Source organism: Plecotus auritus, assembly GCF_963455305.1.
Source record: "Plecotus auritus genome assembly, chromosome: 3".
NCBI classification, from domain to species: Eukaryota; Metazoa; Chordata; class Mammalia; order Chiroptera; family Vespertilionidae; genus Plecotus; species Plecotus auritus.
This window is the reverse complement of record NC_137772.1, coordinates 164624420-164641158: the sequence shown is the minus strand read 5'-3', so window position 1 is coordinate 164641158 and position 16739 is coordinate 164624420. Positions and strand designations below refer to the sequence as shown.

Below are 16739 nucleotides of genomic sequence, written 5' to 3'. Positions count from 1 at the left end.
CTTGTGGGTTGATCTGAAATAGTCAGAAAGGAGAATTTTCCCCTCAACTAGATGCTCCAAACCCCTAGGAGGGAGGTAAAAGCCACAGGAAGTTTCGTTTTCTTCACAGCAGAAACCAAGTCCCAGGCAGACAGAGGCCGCTTCATATTGGCTGAGCAGGTCTGCATGGGGGTGGCGGGAGGAGCATCGAGGCCTTTGGTTCCCACCTCTGCCTCCCTACAACCAAGTCTAAGCAGAAGCACGAATCCCAGGAGGCCAGGATGGAACACTACCCAGGCCTGGCTGGTCAGGAACAGACACGTACATGGAGCCCAAATGCCACTCGTGGCTTTTAAGAGCTTGGCAAGACCCCAACTACGCAATTCACCGAGCCCTTCGAGGCGCTCCCGACACGCCTCTCTCCACACCCCCTCCCAGACCTTCCTGGAAAAAGCAACACAGGATTGGCAATCACCTCATGCCTCCTCTTCCTGGCCAGCCATCTGTAGCTCCAACGGAACCCAACACAAAGACTAACCGCAGCCTCAGTGCGCGGAGGCCGCTTCCTGCCCCTGGGCCCGGCCCCGCGCTGGCGGCCCTCTCCCTCTCGCTCACGGATATCCATGCACATGTGTTTGTTTAAGGGCAACCCCAGAAGACCTGGGTCTTTTATTACGTCTACTCCCCCCACCCCCACTTTTTTAACATCCTGGTTTCCAAGATTCACAGTTAAGAAATCCCCTGAAATTTCTTACATTTGTCTTTGGTCAGTTTTTTAAAATTGTATTGAATTTACTGGGTGACACTGGTCAGTAAAATTATATAGATTTCAGTGTACAATGCAATAATACAACATTCGTATATGATATTGTGTGTTCACCATCCAAAGTTAAGTCTCCTTCTGTCACCATTTATCCCCCCTTTACCTTATTCTACCTTCCCCCACCCCCTTCCCCTCTGGTAATCACCATACTGTCGTCTGTGTCTATGAGGTTTCTTTTTTTTTGACGATTAAGCATTTTTTCACCCAACCCCGCAACCCTCCTCCCCTCTAACAGCTAACAGTCTGTTTTCTGTATCTGTGAGTCTGTTTCTATTTTGTCTGTTTATTTTGTTCATTAGATTCCTCATGGGTACAATCATATAGTATTGTCTTTCTCTGATTTATTTCACTTAGCATAATAATCTCCAGGGCCATCCATGCTGTCACAAAAAAAAGATTTCTTTCTTTCTTCTTTTTTTTTTTAACAGCCAAGTAGTATTCCATTGTGTAAATGTACCACAGCCTTTTTATCCACTCATCTATGGATGGGCACTTGGGCTATGTCCAAATTTTGGCTATTAATGCTGCAATGAACATAGGGGTACATATATTCTTTTGTATCAGTGTTTCAGGTTTTTTCATATATATTCCCAGAAGTAGAATTGCTGGGTCATAAGGCAGTTCCATTATTAATTATTTTAAAAATATATTTTTATTGATTTTAGAGAGGAAGAGAGAGAAACATCTATCTATCTATATATATATATATATATATATATATATATATATATATATATATATATATATAGAGGAAATATGCAAATTAGTCCAGGACGCCATAAAGGGTCACAACAGGACAGGAGGAGGTTGTGTGCGCAGGTGAAGCCTGGAGCGGTGATGGTGACAGAGATGGGGCAATGAGCCACCGCACCCCGGCCCCCGGAGCCAGAGCGGACATGGACAGGGAAAGGGGGGTCAGCCTGCAGCCTCCACAGCCGTGCGCAGGCCCGGAGAGAAGACAGTGGGCCTGCCTCCTGTGGAAGCAGCGTGGCTCCCGCAGCGGACGGCCTACTGCGCGTGATATCGTGCAGTGGGCTACTAGTCAATGATGAGAGAATCATTGATTGGCTGCCTCCTGCACGCCTCCTACTGGGGATTGACCCTGCAACCTGGGCATATGCCCTTGACCAGAATCGAACCTGGGACCCTTCAGTCCTCAGGCTGACGCTCTATCCACTGAGCCAAACCGGCTAGGGCATCCATTATTAATTTTTTGAGGAAACTCCATACTGCTGTTCACCGGTCTTCATTCCCAATCAATGGCAGTGCAATGAGGATTCCCTTTTCTCAGGGTCCTCACCAACACCTCTTGTTTGTTGATCTATTGATAGCCATCCTGACAGGTGTGAGGTGATACCTCATTGTGGTTTTAATTTGCATTTCTCTGATGATTAGTGACATTGAGCATCTTTTCATATGTCTATTGGTCATTTGTATGTCCTCTTTGGAGAAGTGTCTACTCAGGTCCTTAGCCCATTTTTTAACTGGACTGTTTATTTTTTGGTGTTTAGTGTAATAGGTTATTTATTATTTTTGGATAATAACCCCTCATCAGATGTATCATTGGTGAATATGTCCTTCCATTCAGTGGGTCCCCTTTTCATTTTGGTGATGGCTTCCTTTGCTGTGCAGAGGCTTTTTAGTTTGAGGTAGTCCTGTCTATTTTTTCTTTTGTTCCCCTTGCCCACGGAGACATATCAGAAAAAAATATCGCTACAAGAAATGTCATGGATTTTACTGCCTATGTTTTCTTCTAGGATTTTTATAGTTTTGAGTTTTACATTAAAATCTTTAATCCATTTTGAGTTTATTCTTATGTACATTATAAGAAGGTGGTCTAATTTCATTTTTTTTGCCCTTATCTGTCCAATTTTTCAAACATCATTTATTGAACAGACTATCTTTTACCCCAATGTATGTTCTTGCCTCATTGTCAAATATTAATTGATCTTAAAGGCAGGGCTTTATTTCTGGTCTGTCTGTTCTATTCCATTGATCTATATGTCTGCGTTTAAGCCAGAATCATGCTGCTTTGATTACTGTAGCCTTGTGGTATAGTTTGAAATCAGGTAGTGTGATTCCTAAAATTCTGTTCTACTTTCTCAGGACTGCTGTTGCTACTCGGAGTTTTTTTGTGGTTTATATAAATTTTTGAGATATTCTACTTCTGTGAACTACGCAATTGGCATCTTGGTAGAAACTGTGTTGAATCTATTGATCTTAGATTCCTGGATATGTTTCCTTGTGAGGCCATGTCTCCACCAACAAATGCTATTTTGTTTTCTCCCTTTGGTCCGTAGAGGATTTTAAATTAATTGAAGCCTGTGGGCCCTAAGCTATTATACAAGTTGATGTGCTTGTGCTAATATAGTGCAACAGCCTGGATTCAGACACAAACGTATGCATGGCCTGTAACAGTGCAATTAATATTTGGTGATACTACTGGGAGAGCTGGTAGGTGCAACGTAGTCCTCTTGTGTATGCCTGGCTGGCTGTGATGAGAAAAACGAACGAAAGGGGAAACCTTCCAGCTGTCTCTCCAGGAAAACTTTTTCCAAAATGGGACCCCAGTTGTGTCCCCTGACATTGCAGTTGCCCTTGAGGAAATCCCCCGATTAGTAGGACTAACCCACAAGCCCTAAGGAATATGCCTCCCTGTCCCGTTCCTCCTGCCAGCATGCCTGAACCAGATGCTGCCTGGAGCTCTGGGAGCCGTGACCACTCCTCTCTTTTGGCCTGAAGACTCCTCTTCCTCCAGAGCCTCTGGATGACAGCAAGAGGCAACAGAGCTCACTCTCCAGTCACTGGTCCGTGTTCTCCGGGACAACAGACTGGGTTAGAGCAGAGTTCGCAGTGTTTGACCATGGTAAGAAATGTATCATTCTTGGTAACTCACTGTACACACAAACACATCTCAAACACAATATTTACACTTACCATGTGATCCTTTTTCTCCCCATGCTCCTTAATTTGTTTAAAATGCTTGTCTCCACACATTAAATTGAATTCACAACCCATTAATGGGTCCCTACCCACAGCTGAAAACTTGGGGAGAGGAACAGAAAACCTGCTCTGCTGAAACCGGTTTGGCTCAGTGGATAGAGCGTCGGCCTGCGGACTGAAAGGTCCCAGGTTCGATTCTGGTCAAGGGCATGTACCTTGGTTGCGGGCATGTCCCCAGTGGGGGGTGTGCAGGAGGCAGCTGATGGATGTTTCTCTCTCATCGATGTTTCTAACTCTATTCCCTTCCTCTCTGTAAAAAAATCAATAAAATATATTAAAAAAAGAAAAGAAAAAGAAAACCTGCTCCTACTATGCAGCTCCAAGTCAGGAGCTCAGGCTTGGACCACATGAGACCAATGGGTTCTATGGATTCATTCGTGAATATTTACTGAGCACCTACTATGTGCCAGGCACTAGCACAGGTGCTGGGAATATATAACATGAATAAAGGTCATTTCTGGACTCATCGGTCCAAGGTTAGCAGTGGAAAAAGACTCACATAGAAGAATGCTTTGAATCAGCCTTCTGAAAATATAATCAATCGTGCATATAAAACAGAACCAATAATATTTCAAGATAAAATATTCGGGATGACTTTTAGGGAAATTTCAGATTTGGAAATTATTTCTGATTCAGTATCCACTTGGCTAGGACAGCTTCTTATTTTAATCGGTAACATTTAGATCTCCCACAGGTGTGAATCAAAGATCCTTACGGTATGAGCTTACAAATCTGGAACTATTTCTGCTTTCTCAGGGACCATTCCTTCTGAAGCAAACATGAACTTCACTCATACTGGCCTTTATACTGTCTGAGACCACGTCAATATACATAAATCAGAAGATAACCAACCTTGACCCGTATCCACGAATGGTGGGCAGAAAAGAGCAAGTAGACTGTTCTCCACGAAGAGGGTTTTACTTGCCGCCCAGGCTCTCGAAGTGCCTCTCACTCTGGTAACCACGATAGATGTTTGTATCCTGGAGCACCAAGCCCTGCAGGGTCCCCTGGGAGGAGCCTCTCCCACGCCCACGGGACTCTAACCTGGCCTAGAGGGGTTCAAAATTTCCATTCATGTGCCCTTGAACTGGAAAAACCACAGGGGGCGGGGCTCCAGTATCTCAAAGTAAGCACCCATGCTTTTCAACTCTGGTTTTAGCTTAAAAAGGCATGAACATTTCTCATAAGCATACGCATAACTAACATTTATTTCAACACACACACAAGAAATACCCATTCCCCCCCTAACTGCAAATTAGATGTTTCACCTGAGGATTCCCATACTCTTCTGGAATCTTCTGCCTACCTTCATATGACTCATGCCCCAGGTGAGCAGCACAGGCCTGGGTGATGGCGCCCATCTTCACCACGGGGAGTTCTTGGCTCTGCACCCAGGCCCTCCTGGTCTAGATGGAGGACTACAAAGGCGGCAGATGTCCCATTGCCTGCAGTCCCCTCACCCCTAACACTACAGAATTCCAATATACCCAACATTCATCGTATTTTTGCTTTGCTCTAGGCGCTGCTCCAAGCACGTATACTTTTAAAACTTATTTACTTCTTATAACACCCTTGTAAGACAGTCATTAACATTAACCCCATTACACAAGTAAGAAAACGGAGGTCACACAACTAGGAAAACTAGAGGTCCAGCTCACTTCCAGTTCCTCCCCAATACAAGCCTGTGCTCCCAACCACGGCCCTCTGCCCATCCTTGAAGAGCTATGAATCTGTGTAAACACAATAAACTGGCATGCTATGCAACAGGAATGCTAAATCACTGATCCTCATCTTAGGGGTAAATCATAAAGAAGAAATTAGAGCCTCCTTCACCCCCACCCCAGGTTTTCACACTGAGAAGGCCCACAGAGGTTCTAATAAACCACCTTCTCGGGCTTTTTCTTCTCTTAACTGTGTAGTAGGTGCACAAGGTCCCTGTAGGATTGGGTTTAACCTGAGGTTCGGCTTTCAAGTTGTTTGGTTAGTAATAAATTCAGACTAAATCTTCACACGTAAGTGCCCAGGGGTTCACAGGGTGAGCCAAGGCCACCCGGGAGGGCTAAGCCACATGGAGAGGGTCTCATTGCCAAGGCCACCCGGGAGGGCTAAGCCACATGGGAGAGGGTCTCATTGCCAAGGCCACCCGGGAGGGCTAAGCCACATGGAGAGGGTCTCATTGCCCAGGACGAACCTGAACGAGAAACCAGCCAGCCGATGCCTGGGAGCATGGTCTCGGGACCTGCCCTGTGTGTCTGTCCCACGCCTGGCGCCACGACTACCCAGGCGGAGGGCACAAGCATCAACAGGAGAAACGAGAGGCTCTGCTGGACTCTGGCCCACTGTTGGCACCTAAGTTTTCACGCCTTGTCCTCACTGCCAGTCCAGTCCATGGCCCCCTCCAGACTCAGGCCCACGCAGGCGGGCAAAAAGGCTCCCAAGCAACAGTAGGAAGATAAGCAGGCGGCCAAAGTCACAAACCTGTTAAAGGGCCGAGCCGTCCAATGCTCTCCAACCAATCAGTTCTGCGAGCAGCTGCTCATCCACCCTAAGAGTGCCTCAGGCTGCCCAAGGTCAACGTGTAAGGCTACACAGGGGTCACGAGAAAGCCTCACTGTGGGTGAGCTCTTCTCGACGAGTTTTGGTATAAGATTGTAACCACCCACGTCTGGCTCTGCCCTACACGTGACTGTAGGCGCCATGAGGACAGGGAGTTTTCAGCGCCTTTACATCTCCGATGTCCAACACAACACCTGACCCACGGTGAAGACTGGTAACCCCACTGCGCTAAAGCCCTGTATTCTGTCCTTTCAGCTACCGAGCACAACACAGAGGCGCTGGCTGACCCTGGGAGGCTGGCGAGCCGATTTAGTCCCAGTGGAACCAGAGCCCAGACTTTGGCAGTTTCATTGCCTTTGCCAGAGCAACAGGATGAAGAACGGAAGTGAATGTGTCACAGGCATTTCCAGCTCTTTTGAGAAGATCTGAATTCAGGTCTTCAGCAAGGAGCAGGCATGGCCCTGCTCTGAAGAAGTCTTGGATGTACCTGTCCGCAGGCAGGAGGAACATGATGGTAGGTAGGACGAGGTCCTTCGGGTTTGGAACGGTGGTTCTCCAACTCTCATATGTGGATTCCTGGGTGAAGCAGGCATCTTAAACCAGCACCCCAGCTGATTATTATTATTTTTTTTAGTTTAAAGAGGGAATTTATTAGAATACAAAGGTTCTTGCAGGGATTTCCATAGCTGTAATGAGTTAATAGCTAGAATCACACCTTTCTGAAGGGCAGATCATGTTGTAATCATAAACTTCTATTTCTGGGTTTTGCAAGATCACGAAGAGAATATCCCAGAGGATGCTCCTCCCTCTATAGTGCACAGGGACTAGAATGTGGATTCCTTTCTGCTTGCTTTTTGGTCCTTATATTCCTTTATGCTGGCCTCAAACTTGTCAAGCACGTGTTGGCAGACATTCATGAGCTCATTCAGGCCTCTCTGAAATGGCTCAACAGCTGGAAGAGCACTTCGAGTCTGAATTCGTAAATTAATTTTACTCTCTGAAGGATGGGTTGCAGTGAAACCGCAAAATTCCACTTCCGGGTTCTTCATGATCATGTAACGAAGAGAATTTCCTAGGGTATGGTTCTCCTCGTGCAAAACAAATGTCACACAGTGTCCATCTGTTCCAGCTGCCTGGACCATTTCCAGAGCTGTCTTCCTCTCGCCTTCAGCCATTGAGGTCTTCAATCCAGACATTTTTCTCTCCAGCTCTTGGTCCTCTTCCATCGCGGGGACGGCTTCCAGGATATTCAGGTGGAGCTGGCGGACGGGACGCTCTGCCCCATATCGCGAAACGTGCGCGAGAAGCAGGAAGGCACCCCAGCTGATTCTGAGGAAGACGGTCCCACAGGCTATGAGGGGTCAGCACCTCCATGGGATGTTCAAGTTGCAATCAGCAATGCTGGGTTTTCCTACTACTCCGAAACCCGGAGGACAGGGACGGGGAAACTTTCCCAAGCTCTGGTAAGAATGCCATTTGTAACTGGAGGAGTGTAGGTTGGACACAGGAGCCTGATTCCTTGGCAGAGCTGCAATGTACCTGGAAATCCGTGGGAGTGTTGAAGTGCTCACTTCTCTGGAATTTCCTTAAGAACAGGATCTTATTATAAATAGGCTGAGGATTGAATCATATGTCCTTCCAACACACTGTCAGCCTCACAGTCCTGCCCCGGGGCGTGGGTGTGTGCCACTTCCGCACTTCACAGAGGTCTGAGACCTTCCAGGCGGGAACCCTGAGCTGTTCACCACTGCCCACTTAGCATGCCACTCCGAGGTCCCCAGCAGCCGCCTCCAACAGACTGACCTAGTCCGACAGTCCCTCTGCACGCACTGTTAGGCCAGCGCAGGACTGTCACCCAGCTGGTGCATGCAGTGAAGTGCGTAAGGGGAGTTCAAACACTGAGATACTCCCCTGCTGGTTAGCAAGTAATGACTGTTCCAAGCCTTCCCTGCCCCAACACCCTCACCCACGGCTCTGAACCTCCCCTGGGATCCCCATGAAGTAGTAAAGAGTGAGTTGAAGCCTGGCCTGGGGGGGGGGGGGGCGCCAGGACCTGCTGCAGCCCAGCTGGGGCCCAGTCCTCCATGAGGACCATTTCCAGTATTACCTCTAGCTTCCACACTCCCCACTCACTCATTCCTTTTCCTGCCTCTGGGCGTCTCCTGTTGCTGTGCCCTCTGCGGGGAATGCCCCCCACCCCCCTTGCCCTCAAACCTTGGGAACTCCTCTCGTATTTCAGGCCTTCGGTTCAAATACAAGCTTCTCTATGACGTCGGCCCCAATCCCAACCTCTCTCTTAAAAACAACCATCCACTCTTGCATACCCGTGTGGCCGTCTCTTTAAACACCTTTTAGTAAGTCCTATATTCTGTCTTGTTTAAGTTATTTAGTCACAAATTCCAACAGATCTGCTTCCCTCGCTCCTGAGATTTTTTCAGACTAGATTTATAGGTAGAAACTGTATTGCTCCTGACTTCCAGGAAGCCAGCTGGGCCCGCTGACCGTCTCTGTGAGCACAGCCCTGTCTGCTAAGGCCCCGCTCATGTGAGGACTTGCTCTGCCACTGGGGGGCTTGGCATCCCAGACCCCTGGCTCAGGAGGGCTACAGCGACACTGTCAAAGGTCCTACAGCGAGGACTCAGAAAGGAAGTAGAAAGTCAGTGTATGGATCCCAAAAGCTTCTCAAATAAACAAAAACAAAAACACCCTACCCAGCGGCACCCCGGGGAGGGGCTGGCTCAGGTCGGCTTCCTATCATATTGATGGTGTCTCTTCTCATAGATGAAAGTCCCTCTGGGCATGCCAGGGGGTGACCTGCACAAGTGGTCAGCACACCCTGACCTTACCTCAGGCCCCCCGTTTCTTTTTGGTTCCTAGTGTCTCATTACCTTGAAAAACTATCATCTCAACACACATTAGGTTTAAATCTCCTGAGGCAAGCTCAGATCTTGCTGACCCTTCCACTCTCCGTAATCTCTCTATATAAAATCTTAATATGCAAATAGACTGAATGGCGGAACAACTGGTCACTATGACGTGCACTGACCAAGAGGGGGTGCATGCGGAACATGGTGGGCGTGGGCATCGGCAGCAGGCGGCAGAGTGCAGAACATGGTGGGCATTGGCCACGGCAAGATGGAGCAGGTGAGCAGAGGCGTCAGACCAAAGTGCCCAGGGCGCCAGTCGCTGTCATCGGGGTGAGCCTCTGGCAGTTACTGAAAATTCTTTGCTCCCATGCACCATGGTCCCACCTGGCACTCGCACCCACAGAGGGCACTGGAGCCACCCATCACACCCACAGCTGGTCCCAGTCGCGCGGGGCTGTCAGCAGGTGCAAGCAGCAGCGGCTACCGCCCCAATCCCCCCTGAGGGCTTCTCCTCCTCCCCCTGCACCTGAGGACCAACCGGGGAGCAGCCACCACTTGCATTCGCTGCTGGTGTCAGCCCCAATCACTCCACGCCATCAGCGGATGCGAGTGGGGCTGGCACCATCAGTGTGTGGTAGCGGCGGTGGCGAGAGTGGGGCTGCTGGCAGACAGGGGACTGGGGGCCATGGCGGGAGGGGCCAGGCAAGGGAGTGGAGGATGGGCTGAGACCCACCCCGTGCCCACCGCAGCCTCACGGCCCACAGTTCCTTTCAAGGTGCATGAATTCGTGCACTGGGCCCTAGTATCTAATAATTGTATTACTAGACACATATAGCACTTGTTTCATGCCAGGCTTTGTTCAGTGCCCTCGGCCATACTGACTCATGACATCCTCTTATTAGGCATTATCACTAGCCCCATTCATAAATGGGAAACTGAGGCAGGAAGAGGCGACATCACTTGTCCAAGACCTACTTGGGGACTGACCCAGCCGGCGGCCTGGCTCCACGTGCCAGTTCTTACCCGCTCCTCCATGTCCAATCCAAGAGGATTGCCGAATATAAAATGCATGCTCCCTGGTTCCCTGGCCCAAAGGACACTGGCTATTTTAACCGGCATTTTCCCAAGCACATGCCATCCTAAAATGTCTCTGGAACGCTTGGAGCTCAGTCAGCACCATGCATGGACTGTACAATCCCAAACAGCGGTTGCTGGGGAAGAGCGTCTGTACGCTCTGCTTAGGGAGTATGAATGGGCACGGATAAGACGCCGTGGCTGTTCCAAGGGTCTAAGGGCGAAAGGAAGGCTTGGAGGTAGTCTGGCCACATCAGGAATGATGAATTTACAGTTACTGTTAACGCAGAGAGAGGTGAGTGGACGATCAATAGGGAGCAAGCTGGCTGAGCACCTCCTTTCTCTCTCCGCTATGGGGCCTGACAATGCCTGTCTGTCTCGGTTCCCAGCCATTTGTAAAGACCTCAGAGCTTCCTGGGCCTCCTGGGCAGAGCGGCGGGGAGGAGGCGGGGAGCAAGGAGTCATTCATCATTGTCAGGAGGTGTGCTGCACACAGCAGGCAGGCTTTCTTCCCTGCTGCTCCTGCAGCCAGAGCTGCAGATCTTGAAAAGATGCAGAACATGCACATCGCAAATAAACATTCATCATCTGGGCCCTGAGCCCGGAGAGGACCCTCCCACAGGAGGCCCAGGGGTTCCGACTTCAGCTCCAGGAACTTGGAAGGGGGGGGGGGGAGGGGACTTTTTGGGTGCCTGATCTCTGACCCAGCCAATCCCCATCCTGGACAATCTGTTGAGGTTTTGGGGTTAAAGTTCTCTAAAATGACCTCCACGCCCCTCCTTCCTCTACAAAGTCAGATTTCCAGATTGCTGCCAAGGTAGCTCATAATCATTAAATTATGAAAATACAAGTGGCTGGGAGGAAATTAATACCAGGTTAACTGCAGAAAGGCCTGCTTTCTGGTGAAGTCATTATAAAATTAAAATGTGTTATTTCTCTGGTGAGTCTGGAAAGCCTCCTGCAAGGCCTGTGGCTCCACAGGAGGCCCAGACTCGCAAGGGCGGGGCCGAGAAGTCCTCCCGTGCCCAGCACTGCGAGGCAGAGGCACCTGCAGGTGCGTTCCCAAAGATCAGGTTAGAAGTGATTAAAAACAAAAAGAGGGAGAAGGACAGGGTATGAATTTTCCAATTACTCTTTAAAACTCAAGAGTCAAGCTGTTAGAAAATGCAGGCTTTCCCAGTAAGACTAATAATGCTGAGCTAATTAGACCCACAGGCATGGCCAACATATAAATTCAGGTCCAAAAGAGGGACACTATCCCTTTAAAAGCTGCCTGGGGATCCGGGGAGAAGCTAATGAGGAGCGTCAGTTGGGGCTGCTTTATTCGGTGGCCCTCTGGAGGGCAGAGCCTGGGGTTTCTGTAACAGGGCTTCTGTGCTTGATTCAATAAATCAATTTATATTAAATGCGGTGCGGCTCTGGCACTGGCTTCATAAAGCACCCACGTCCCTGCAGCCTGCCTGGCGGCGCGGTCAGCGGGCGCTGAAAAGAGCAATAAAGAGCAAGATAGAAGCTGGATCTGCAATATTTATACAGCTCGACCCAGCAGCTCCAGACCACGCTCGGGCGCTGCCTCCTGTGAGCGGCTCTTCAGAAAAATGTCTGGATTGTTGGTGAGCAGCCCAACGCCCTGGGCTGTGGCTCTCTCCCCGGAGCTGGGCTCCAGGCTCAGTCAAGAAGAAAGGTCACCCCACACAGAATGGAAGTGAAGCTGCTTATAACCCAATCCTCAGGGTCTGAAATACTCTCCAAGAAGTAACAGGAAGAGCAGGAGGAAGGGAAGTGCCGAGGGCGGGGGGAGAGGGGTGTGTTGCTGACCAGGGCCAAGGAAATGGGTCTTCCTGCTGACCCATGAGTGACTGCTGGAGACGAATCATCCCCAAACACAAGGACTGATGAGTGACTGCTGGAGACGAATCATCCCCAAACACAAGGACTGATGCCCCTGAACATGTGAGAAGTGGTCACTCCATCCCCCAGGTGACGCCGAGTCCAGCAGTGGTGGGGCCAGAAGCCAGAGAATGTGGCCACACCACACTCTCCCTGGTGGTGCTCAGCTGCCCTTTTAAAAAAATCCTCACCAGAGGGGGGGGGGGGGGGAGAGAGAGAGAGAGAGAGAGAGAGAGAGAGAGAGAGAGAGAGAGAGAGAGAGAGAAAGAAAGAAAGAAACATCAATCAGTTGCCTTTCGTATGTGCCCTGACCTGACTGGGGATAGAACCGGAAACCTTTTGGTGTAAGGGACGATGCTCCAACCAGCTGATCCACCAGGCCGGGGCAGCTGTCCTTTCATTTTTTTTTTTTTTAAATAAAACAACCTCTTTGCCGTTGGGATGTTTAGCTACAGACGGCTCCTTGAACCGTCCTCCAGCCCACCTACTAGGTGTACCGGTTAATAATGGCGGATTTTATAATCAAAGAAAACACGATAATTTCAAGAGAAACATCAAAAGTGCTTTATTCAAAGTAATGTCCATCGCTAGCTACACATTTTCCCATCTTTCAGGTAATTTGTGGATACCATCCCAATAGAACTTTTCTTGTTTTGAGGCAAACCATTCAGAGACCCAGTTTTTTACTTTGTACGTTTTGAAGTGCTGTTTAGAAAGTGCATGTGCCATCGATCAGAACAAGTGGTAATCTGAAGAAGCAAGGTCTGGTCCCAAGCAAGATCTTTTAACGTGTCTTTAACTAGTTTTGAAGTGTGTGATGGTGCATTATCATGAAGCAAAATTACTCTGCTGTGTCTTCTGGCACATTCTGGTGGTTTCACGATCAAAGCGTGGTTCAAACTGATTATTTGTTGTTGGCAGTGGTCTGTATTAACAATTTCACCTGGTTTTAGAAGCTCATAATACACCACACCTTCCTGATCCCACCAAACGCAGAGCAGTCTTCTTTCTGAAGCAATTTGGCCTTGCAGTCGATGTTGATGGTTGCCCTGAATCACCCCAAGATTTCGTGCATTTGGGATTCTCAAAATAAATCCACTTTTCATCGCCAGTCACAATTTGATGCAAAAAAGACTTTTCTTTCATGCTGTTGAAGCAACATTTTACTGATGACTTTTCGGTTTTCCATTTGTCTTTCGTTCAGTTCATGTGGCACCCATTTTCCTTCCTTTAAAATCTTTCCCATTGCTTGTAAATGATTGGAAATTGTTTGCTGAGCAACGTTTAATCTTTCTGCAAGTTGTTGAGTTTGACACACATCTCCATCCAATAATGCTTGTAATTGTTGGTCTTCAAACTTTTTGGGTTGACCTGGACATTCTTTGTCTTTCACAGCAAAATCATCATTTTTAAAGCATTTAAACCAGCGTTCACAAGTATCTTGAGATGGAGCATGTTCACCATAAGCTTCCCGAAGTATACGATAACTTTTTCTTCAAAATAATGAATTAAAACTTCCCGCCAATGCTTTTTTGGCACGAAATTGGACATTTTTAAGCATAAAAATAATCTATGATGTTAACACCTTCAGCAAATTTGACATATGAAGTTTTGAAGCTTGCTGTCAATACAACAAAATAGCATACATATCAAATCGCATATACATCAACATATGTGTGACTCCATCTAGTGAAAAAAATCCGCATTATTAACCAGTACACCCAGTAGACTCACACCCTTGTGTTATCTTGGTTGAACCTGTTGGGCTGAAGGATGCGTTCTGTACCGAACTGTCCACGTCAGGGGCCGCACGTGCCTGCTGAGCAGCGGAGACGGGGCCAGGGCACCTTAGGAAAGGAATTTCTATGTTACCCAACTTGAACTTTCGAAGGCCACATGTGGCGAGTGGCGAGTGGCTGCCGTGCTAGAGAGCACAGAGCAGAACAGATTTCTATGCTGAAAGGGAAAAAAAACGTAGTTGACCCCGCTCTGCTCCCAGTGGAAAATCCTGATTTGCTCATAGTTTTAAGGGAAATGCAGGAGGGAAAATTACCCTGCTGTGTCATCAAGTTGGAATCATAAAGAGCAAGGGCTGCAAGAGATAAAAACGAAAGGTCACCCTCTGTGGAATCTGCCCACGGGAAGCTCTTTCCCGGAAGCCCTGAAAGGCAGAGTGGAGCCCACCCCCACCCGCCTCGGAGGGCAGCAGCAAGGGCCAAGGGAGCATCTGACAAGTAAAGGAGAGACGGAGGCCCAGGATTTGCCCAAGGCCCCAGAATCTTGGCAGAGCGAGGACCAGCCTGGGGAGCCTGCCTCCCAAAGCTGTAAGCTGGTTGGAAGCCAGGCCATCTCGAGTTACGGTCCCGCCTGTCCCCTGAAATAAGACCATCATAGACGTTGGAAAGGCTTTGCTTAAAGAAAGAATTCTGGTGTAGTTTACTCATAACCAGAACCATCTGGAAGCAATCTCGCGTTCACACGATGGACCTCTCTTCCTCTTTGGCCCTCGCTGGCTCTATAAATCCCATCAGCCCAGGAACAGCTGCCGGAGCTGCTGGCCCGAAGCCAGGGGTGAAGAAGCTACAGCCCCCCACCACTCCTCCCACCCCGCTTGCTCCTCACTCCATGTGGCCGGACAAAGAGCACCAAGAACACCGATTTTACACAAGAGCAACATCCCGGCAGGCCCAGGAGCGGGGACCTGCAGCCACAAAGCCAGCTCTGAGAAACTGTTGTTCAACTCCCTAACACAGATGCTTGCCAGCAAATTATGGCCTGAGCGGGCTCCTAGGGCTGCGGGTGGGGACACAGCCTCACAGTGCCAGCCAGTGTGCATCACACCGTCGCAGCTCAGACACAAAGGGCTGGGGAGGAGGGGCACTGGCTTGCGTTGAGTTCAAGGCCGATTCTGGCCCCAGGACCAATGACACCAGGCACAGAAGGTGAGAGCGGGGCCACATCAGGGACTAACTTAGCGCTGGGGGTTCTGTGATGAAAATGCCTTTATAAATCAAACCACTGGGCAAACTATCTGAGGAGCGGCGGAAAGGGAGGTGGGGGAGCCAGGGAAGAGACTGATTTCATTATGAAGGTCCTGGTGACAATAAACTTTTGTCCTCTATACCATCTGGGCCTGCCAAACGGGTCCACAGTCTCCGAGAAAGAGCAAGGGTGGGAGAGAAAGGGTGCCCGCCAGGAGGCAACAGACTCATCCTCAATTATGAGACAAGGCTTCCCGGAGCTGACATCCTCTCCCACACTTCCTCCCGCTGCAGACACACCGTGGAACGCTGGCACGATGCTCCTCTAATGAGAGCAGGCAGTTTTCCTAAGCATCGGAGAGCTGGTTCTTCGGGGATCTTTTCCACCAACGCACCCAAGATCACACACAGGCTCTTAGTGACGAGTGTGAAGCATCGTGTTTCAATCTGGCCAATGGTCTACTGGGTCAGAGTGAGACTAGAAAATGTACTGCCTGAGTAACTCACTGCTCCTCACATGCTTCGTCTCACCCTCTTGAACCCTGGTGGATAGAGGTCCCCTGCTCAAATTTAGGCCACAGCTCGAAAGGGGATAACGATGTAGAGTCTTACCCTGGAGAAAAGCTAACCGGTGCACTAGTTCAGAAAGAGCCGTGAACTAGTGCCAGAAACCTGGGTTCCAGTCCCTGTTCTGACACTTGTGCACTGGTGGAAGCTGAGAAAATGGCCTACTCCCTCTGGGCCTCCCTTTGCTCAACTGCAAAATGGGAACAAGGAGGAGCCACTCAGCATTTGGCAGTCCAGCACAGCAGTGAACAATGCACAGGCAGCCCTCTGCACCTGCGGGCTCCCAACTGCAGAACTGTTTCCAATCTGCAGTTAGTTGCATTCGTGGATGAGAAACCTGGGGAGGCAGAGGGCCCGCTGAATATTCACTGGAAAAACCTGCCTGTAAGTAGACCTGGGCAGTTCAGACCCTTGTTATTCAGGGGCCGATTCTTAATTAAAGCTTTGAGGGGAAGGAAAAGCTACCAATCCTCATCTCCTTTTCCATGGAATTGTCGGCTCAGAAAGCCAGCAAATTGTGGTCCCATTTTTTTAAGTCCTAAAAAGTAACGGCTACATCTGAGGTTTTTCCTTTAGAGGCTAAAGTTTTCAAAGGAATTCATTGGAGGAGGGAGTTGACATACGCAGTGGTGTAAATTGGCTTTAAACTTCCCAACATCTTCCAACAAAGATGTAAAGAGCTCTCCTTTACCTTAAACATCATTTTCCAATCAAAAGTGGACACAGGTAGGAAGCAGTGCAACGATGTCCGTACATCTCTGCTCACAGCCAAAGCCACGTAGAGAGGGAACAACGCTGAAACGAATCCACAGGTCCGGTCTGAGGAAGCCATTCTCAGTCTTGGCTCCTCAGTGATACCGTTTATGGACTGCTTCTGTACCGAGGGCCATGCTAGCACTGTGTGTGTGTGTGTGTGTGTGTGTGTGTGTGTGTGTGTGTGTGTGTGTGTGTGTGTGTGTGTGTGTTTTTAAAAGACAGACAGCATATAAACTTGGATAT

General features: G+C 48.9%; 2 protein-coding genes across 2 annotated transcripts in view; both read right to left on the bottom strand.

The window, feature by feature from the left end:
• PPM1H (protein phosphatase, Mg2+/Mn2+ dependent 1H) overlaps positions 1 to 16739 on the bottom strand; it is a 248213-nt gene that overhangs the window by 49383 nt on the left and 182091 nt on the right. The gene's annotated exons all lie outside the window — the stretch shown is intronic.
• On the bottom strand, positions 7186 to 7587 carry LOC308243810 (DNA-directed RNA polymerases I and III subunit RPAC2-like; the record flags this gene model as incomplete). The annotated part of the gene is made up of 1 exon (XM_080659591.1): positions 7186 to 7587. One exon carries the CDS (start codon positions 7585 to 7587, stop codon positions 7186 to 7188), a length of 402 nt encoding a protein of 133 aa, XP_080515717.1.